The sequence below is a fragment of the Spinacia oleracea genome, chromosome 4 (assembly GCF_020520425.1).
Source record: "Spinacia oleracea cultivar Varoflay chromosome 4, BTI_SOV_V1, whole genome shotgun sequence".
NCBI lineage: Eukaryota > Viridiplantae > Streptophyta > Magnoliopsida > Caryophyllales > Amaranthaceae > Spinacia > Spinacia oleracea.
In genome coordinates, this window is record NC_079490.1 from 109,399,914 (window position 1) to 109,408,515 (window position 8,602).

Sequence of the window (8,602 nt, forward strand, 5' to 3'; positions counted from 1 at the left end):
CCATCGCCATAAACACCATCAGACCCATTGCGAACACCACCAGAAACAGCCTGGCCAGACCCTTTGCCACCTGTACTAACCTGAGCTTGCCCACCAAAACCACCAGCCTGTCCAACAAAACCACCAAACTGACTCGCCTGCCCACCTACACCACCAGCCTGTCCAACAAAACCACCAAACTGACCTGCCTGTCCACCTAAACCACCAAACTGACCTGCCTGCCCACCTAAACCACCAAGCTGACCCGCCTGCCCACCTAAACCACCAAACTGACCATTATGCCCACCAAAACTACCAAATTGACCACAAGTGGCCACGAACGGCCTCAATTGCTCCTGGGTTAAGCATGACATCATGAAAGACATAAACATATTTTGATTATTTTGCATAACTCCCATCTCTGACCTCATCTTGTTCATTTCAGTATGCAATTGACTAGGTGCAGTTGGTTTGTTAAACCCAAAGTACTCTTTGTTTGTGATGCCTGATCCAACGGCCCTCACTGAACCACCATGTTCCCGCTTATTCAATGCTCTTGCTAAGATATCATCTCGACCATTAGCAACTATTTCACCTCTTTGAACTTGAGCCTCCAATGCCAACTGCAATTTGAGAATTGATGCGGTACTTATTCACAGGAGTTGAATGAAAAATAAGCAGGTTTTTTGAAGAGTCTTGTGTAAATATCTTACTATTGATTCATAAATTTCTTGATCGGTGGGATTTTCGAAAGTTACAGCTCCATTTTTGAGACGAGAATGAGCTTTAATCCAAGTCAAATGTCGAGGCACGTGTGACACATGGACTCCCCGCTTTTCAAGATCTTGTTCCTAATATTGCAGAAAATCAATTTAGATTTATGTTGTTAGTATCTAGTGAGAAATTTGAACATCACACACTATATTCCTTAATAATATATACAATATAAGTAAATCTTACTATCTGTTCTTCAAAATGTTGATACCCAAGTCGACCTCCTCTATATTTTGAGGTCTTCTTCTTTGCCCTCTCACGATTCTTTTCACTCAATAACTACAAATTTTTTGACCAATAAAGTTAGTACAAATGAAAAATTGCAACATAAGTAAACTGCCTATTAATTTCAACATAATTTAAACATTTATTATGTCGCTTCTAAGAGATTTACAACAATACTACCTTGAACTCCTCAGAAGTGCAGTAATCCACGAACTTATCCCAATCAGCTTTAACTATCCAAGAATATTTCCATGGTGGTTGTTGTCTTATTGTTCCATCTTCTAAATACATCCATTGAAGTCTTAATCTAGTCTTGAAAGCTTTCCATTGCTTTGCAGCTTTTGAAAGAATCCAACGTTTGCGATTCTCAATGACATAAAAACCCCTCTACATTGACACAAAATCATAAGTTATATATGTTTAACATCTGAATTGGGGCAGCAATACAGCAGCAGCAAACAAATGAACATGCAGCACATAAACAACACATAAACTTCAACAGAAAATAAAGCAACAGAAATATATCACAATGCCAAAAACACCCTGCACAACAATCAGTACTGACCACCAGAAGCCACTGCCACAACATCAGACTAACCAGAAGTCACTGCCACAACATCAGACTACGCAGCAGCTTAAAGAAGACAAATGAAAAATAAAAAGAGAAAAGAAAAGAAGGAAGACAGGCACACCAGCGATAAATGAGCTCTATGCATTATTTTTCCTAAAAGATAAAAGATGAGTATGTTTGCTTACCGTGATAGAATCATACAATTCATCTAGGAGTCCTTTTGGAAGGTGAGACCACTCCTTATAGGTGATGTTTACTCTTTCACGCACAACTACACCAATGTAGGTGGAAAAATGAGACCGGTGATGTCCAATAGGAATTCTTTTAACTGGATGCCATTCTAAACGGAGTTTGGTGCCAGCACTTATAGCTTTTCCCACCAGATTGAGTACAGTACGACCCCTTTCATCCTCACGTCTCGTTTTCTCAGAATTTTCAGGATCCAATCTTGCATCATCATGACCTACTTGCTTTTTCTTTCTGGCCATCAACCTACAGAAAATCAAAGTCAGTTGGTTAGTTTTATGCAAAAACAATCAGATTTTAAAAAAGGAAGGAAAACAGGTTCTAATCAGTTAGTTTTATGCAAAAACAATCGATTGGTCCTTTTATGCGACAATCAGATTCTAATACGTTGGTTAGTTTTATGCAAAAACAATCAATTGGTCCTTTTATGCCACAATCAGATTCTAATCAGTTGGTTAGTTTTATGCAAAAACAATCATATTCTACACGATATTTACATTTTAATTAGAACGCTTTCGCTTTCGCTTTAGCTTGACTCCCTTGCTATTCTTTTGTTCTTCAACCCATGTACCCTCGTTATGGTCATCTCTCACATACATCGACGAATCATCAGCATTATCATCATCATCATCACCCCGAACTTGTACATTTCTTCTTCCCAAAGAACTAGCCTCCAACATAGTATCATCTAAACAATCACCAGTGGCATCGATGGAAAAGAAGGCAACTCGAGACCTTGGTGTGATGACTGCTGCCATTCTCTTATCAGAGGGGTCATTCATATAAAAAATCTGCCTAGCTTGATTAGCTAATATAAAAGGATCCTCTTTGTGACCGGTCTTTTTAAGATTGACAAATATTTGCCCTAAGCTACTTTCTACAACTCCGTTACTGTCAAACCATTGGCATTTAAAAACAGGAATCGAAAACTTAGAGTAATGCAACTCCCAAATCTCTTCAATGACTCCATAGTATCGCATTGTAGCACAAACCGGATTCTTATCTTTCGCACTAGCAAAATGAATAGCTTCAGATTCCAAAGTAACCCCACTGTTTTGCATAGTACTAATATCATCTTGAAACCTGGTGTAAAAAGTGCAGCCATTAATAACATATCCAGAATAGTAAGTTGCACTAAAGTTGGGTCCAAATGCTAAACTCTTAACTCGATCAGAAACTACTACTGAAGGGTCCTCAAGTTCCCTGATTACTTCATCTTTGAACCAAACAATGAATGACTTACTTTGTTTTTCAGCTAAGGATTTCGGATTCGCCCTTGGATTGTACTTCCTCAAGTGTCTCATGTGTCTTTCGACATATGGTGCAACTTCATCCTCATTATGCAGAATATATGAATGTGCCTTGTGCCAGTTTTCATAAGACATATCAAGTTGTTTACGACCTAGGGTCCCATGACCATCCATTCTTCCACTATGCCGAGATACAGGAAGTCCTATCTTCATTGCATTTACCATAAATTCACTAACATATGCGACAACTTCTTCGTAGAAAAGTTTTTCGGCAATACAACCCTCAGGCCGATAAGCATTTGTAACATATCCCTGGTACGTTCTCATTTGCCTTTCAAAAGCCCATTGAACTCTCAAATATACAGGACCACAATATCTTATCTCTCTTACTAGGTGAACCGTCAAATGAACCATGATATCGAAAAACGATGGAGGAAAGTACATCTCTAATTGGCATAAAATTATAATAATATCTTCCTCCAAAGCTTTCAAATCTTTAGGATCAATGACTTTACTATAAATTGCATTAAAAAACAAACAAAGTCTGATAATGGCATGTCGAACATTTTTAGGCAAAATTGAACGAATAGCCACGGGTAATAATTGTTGCATTAGGACATGACAATCATGAGACTTAAGGCCCACAAGCTTCAAGGTATCCATGTTTACAAGGCTACGAATGTTAGAAGAATACCCCTGTGGCACTTTAACTCCTGCCAAGCTCTCACATAACTCGATTTTCTCTTTCCTAGACAGTGTATACGCAGCAGGAGGCAAGTATTTTCGACCACTCTCCTTCTCAACAACATGGAGTTCCTGTCTGATCCCAAGTGTCTCTAAGTCAGCTCTAGATTTCGGGCCATCTTTAGTCTTCCCAGGGATGTTCAATAATGTACCAATTAGACTATCACACACATTCTTCTCAATATGCATCACATCAAGAGAATGTCTCACGAAAAGAAATCTCCAATATGGCAAGCTCCACAATTTTGAACACTTCTTAAACCCTTGCTTAGAAAGAAAATTTCGATGTTTCTTCCCAAATGTGATCTGGATATCTTTTATCTTCTCAAACACCTCTACACCAGACATGATCTTTGGACGCTCTCCAAATTCTTGTTTCCCATTGAAGGCCTTTTTCATGTAACGATAGTGATGATCACATGGCAGAAATACACGATGACTATCAAACACATGCTTCCCTGATCCGTTCAACCAATGTCCCGGAAATTGCTCCATACATAAGGGGCATGCTGCCTTCCCTTTCACTGTATACCCAGACAAATTACCATATGCCGGAAAATCTTGAATAGTGCAGAACAACATTGCTTTCAAATTAAATTTCTCATTTCGATATGCATCAAACACTTCTACACCTGTTTCCCAAAGCATCTTCAAATCGTCGATCAGAGGAGCCAAATACACGTCGATGTCATTACCAGGCTGTCTTGGACCAGAAATTAGCAATGATAACATCATATACCTTCTTTTCATGCAAAGTGTGGGAGATAAGTTGTAGGTAATCAAAACAACAGGCCAAGTACTATAAGTGCTACTCAAGGAGCCAAATGGATTGAACCCATCAGTAGACAAAGCAAGGCGTAGATTACGCTTTTCTTTGGCAAACTCGGGGAATTTCCCATCAATAAACCTCCATTGTGGTGAGTCAGCGGGGTGCCTAAGAAATCCATCATCTTCTCGACTATCAAAATGCCATGTCAACTTCTCGGCATCTCTCGCATTAGAAAATAGCCTTTTAAACCTCGGTATTATTGGAAAATACCATAATACCTTAGCAGGGACTCGTCCTTCCTCTTTCTTGTACCTCGAGGCATTACAAACTGAGCAACTCTCTAATGACTCATTTTGATTTCTATACAACATGCAATCGTTAGGGCAAGCATGAATTTTCTCATAAGGTAAACCCATAAGGCTTAATGTCTTTTTTGCCTCATATGTACGACTTGGAAGGACATTATCATCTGGAAGCATATCTTTGAACACTTCCAGTATCAAATTAAAGTCTATATCAGTCAAACCCTGGCTCGCCTTCACGTTATACAACCTTATTATTGCAGACAACCTTGTATACTTAGTGCAGCCTTCATAGAGAGGCTTTTCGGAGTCATTTAGCAAGCTCTCAAATGTGAAAGGGTCTTCATCAAAAGCTTCCTCAACTTGATGAAGCATTTCCTCTAACCTATCTCCCTCATTCGTATTATGACCTTCACAAACATTAGCCTCAGAGTTACCGACCGTTGTTTCGTCCCTGCATTCGCCGTGCCAAATCCAACATGTATATGTTTTATCAAATGCCCATTTAGATAAATGATTAAGAATTTCTCCGGGTCTCTTATGCAAGAAATTATGGCACATGATACAAGGACAACGTAGCTTGGAGCGGCCTCCACCATTCTTAACAGCAAACTTAATGAATTCCCTTACACCTGCTTGATATTCTGGGTCACTCGGAATTTTTGTTGAAATCCAACTTTGATCCATTTCTATTTTCTATACACCAACCATTGGAAATGAAAACATATTGTAAAGTATAGTCACGCATGTTAGACTTTCACTAATATACACTTATTGTGCCGTACTAGGTCAACATAAATTTTAAAAGTAATTTGGCACATAAATTAACACAAACAACTAATAAGAAACAATCTGTAAAACTAGCTATTAAAAAAATAATCTAGAAACTTGAATATAATTTTTTTAGCAGACTAGACTAGACAACTTACAGTAAGGTACCCAGGGAAGCCAACAGAAGGAATATGAGAGTGAATTTCCAAGCACATACAGTTTCGAATGACAAAAATGGAGAAAAAGAAAGATGTTACCCCATTCAACACTCTGCCAGGTGTACAGGGTAATGTGTACTCCTACTTGCACATCTATCCCTATCCATACAAAAATGTTTTAATCTGTGATTTTCTTTAATTCCTCAAAGATGGTTAAATTATTTCATCATTAGTAGAAAAAGATACAGCAGCACTCTAAACCAACCAGATAGAAGAAAGCAACCAAAACCTAAAGATATCATGCTCTACGTTCCAAGATTATTGGACTCGACGTTCGTCTTAGACTATTGGACTGTGTTCCCTGGTTCGATACTTGATACTCAGAAATAAGAAAACTTGACACTTAAATAGAAACATGAACACCAAAGATAGAAGGTCAGAAGGTGTGCCTTGACACTTAAACTACAAAATAAGAAAACCTAAATAAAAATTGAGTCTGTAGACTCTGTACTGGGCGCACACCATGAATACCAAAGATCAATTCAGTGTGTCACTCATGCCAAGAAACTCTACAAAAACAATATTCAACCAACCATGGCGAAACACTTTCAACATGAACTGGAAAACCAATAAAATTTCAGAAATTCAGGGCAAAAACAGAACGATGAAATTGAAACTGAAAATTTCAGGAAACAGAACCTAACTTGTAGAAGAAATTATAAATTGAATTCAAAATTCACACACGTAATTCAGAAATTCGAAAAAAAAAATTAAAGAGAGATGAGAACAAAAACCTGAATTCGTAGATTGCTAGAGATTGTGTTGAGGTCGCCGGTGGTGGTTGAAGTCGCCAACCGTCACGTATTTCTCCGGTTGTATATAGATTCGCCGGTGGTGGTGATTTCGGTTTGTGTGTTTCGTTGCCCTACTTGTTCGTATGTCCAGGGAAGAAGAAGAGGCAAATAACTAGGGTGAAAGTTGGGCGAAAGTTTGGCGAAAGTTTGGCGAAAAGTTTGGCGCCATGAAGAAAGTAGAGACCTGTTGTTTTAAATGACAGGTCTTTTGCAATTTTAAATTTTTTTTTAAACATTATTTTACGGGAGTGGTGGGTCTTTGAAATGTAGAGAGCCGTTAACTACTGTACTAGGTCTCTTGTTTCTTTTATTATATTAATTAAATAATTTTATTTATGCACTAGAGACCCGTTAAATAAGATAACGGGTCTCTTATTTTTTCCCTCTCATTTTAAATGGGCTATTTGGCGCAATAAGAGAGCCGTTATCTATAATAATGGATCTCTTATATTGAAGAGACCCGTTATGTCGAACATGAGGTCTTTTCTAAGGGGTCTCTTTGCCCATTTTTGTAGTAGTGATTTTCCAACTTAAAATAAAGGAATTACTAAAGTATTACCGCCACCGTGATAACGGTTAAGGCTAGTACCAGAATTACGCGGCGGAATTTAATGTCAACTAACTTTTCAAAACATAAATAATTAAATTATCGAGGCCTCCTACAAATTGGAACCATGATGGCCCAAATAACGAAAGTATAAAAGTTCAACGAATTCAAACATAATTAAAGTATAATAAAATAGTTCAAAGTACGAAAGCATGCAACTCTCTCAATCATCACATGATTTCAATCTACCAACCTGTTATATTATTCTACTCCCCATCAATGCAAGTGCAAATGATAGATCATCATAGGGTCATTAAGGCAAAGGCCATGACCAAAAGACATAAAGCACGTAGTCAGCAAAAGTTGAGTACTTACAAGAATAGAGTGAAACAAAACTAAAAACATGCATCACTCACTAAGTGTTAATCAACATGAAAAAGCCATTTAATAATTAACAAACAAATCATGAATACAATACTCGAATCTTGACTCGACTCTTGACTCACAAATTAATTAAAATAAGCTTCGAACGAGCCAAAAGAATATTCCATAAAGGAAGGGTGATGGGAGCCAACCATACACCAAATAATAAACGGATTTTTCATGAAATACCCCTGAATTTTCGTGTAATTCATCAAATGCCCCTCGACTTTCAGAAATTCACCAAATACCCCTCACCAATGACTTAATACACAAACTACCCTTATACTTAACAGACGTTAAGTCTCTGTTAGCATGACTTTACTATTTTGCCCTTATTTTACTTTTGGGGTCCATAACCAATTCCCTCTCCCTTCCTTCCTTTCTACAATAAAAAAAAAACGCTATTCCTAAATTACCTCTCTCTCTCTCCCTCCCATGTTCTTCCTCATTCATCCACCATAACATCATCCTTCAATCACCCAAAAGCTTCAGAATTTTGTGTTCTTAAATTCGCGCATCGTGTAAGGTATGTAATGACAATTGCACTTATTTATTTTCGATTTTTCAAACTTCTGTTTCGCAATTCTAGGGTTGATGTCCTGTCTTTGATTTAATCGCTTGTTTTCCCTAATTCATATTTTCGGCATTGTTAGAATGATTCTCATGTTTTTGCTGATCAATTTTTGGTTATAATCGAGGGTTTTGATTATGAGAAAATTTCTTGAATTTTTCAGCAGTTGACGATTTTTTTATTCCATTAAGTTCAAAGATGATGAGTATTGAATTGAATTGAGGAATTGAATGGAATGGTAAATTAGGAATGAGAATTGAGCTCGCACAGGCAGTTGGTGACTGCTCGTGACTTGGTGGAAGAAGCTAAGAAGCGAATCGTCATTCTTTCAATATGTGTTGTGGGTCTTTCCTATCTCATGTCATGTAAGTTAACTTATTCTTTGTGATTTCCGGGGTGGCAGAATTTATCTATGTTA

General features: G+C 37.7%; 1 protein-coding gene across 1 annotated transcript; it reads right to left on the reverse strand.

Moving 5' to 3' along the window:
* Positions 1-2,295: 2,295 nt before the first annotated feature.
* LOC130471787 (uncharacterized) lies at positions 2,296-5,547 on the reverse strand. Its single transcript, XM_056842089.1, has one exon. It carries the CDS (start codon positions 5,545-5,547, stop codon positions 2,296-2,298), a length of 3,252 nt encoding a protein of 1,083 aa, XP_056698067.1.
* Between the last annotated feature and the right edge of the window lie 3,055 nt (positions 5,548-8,602).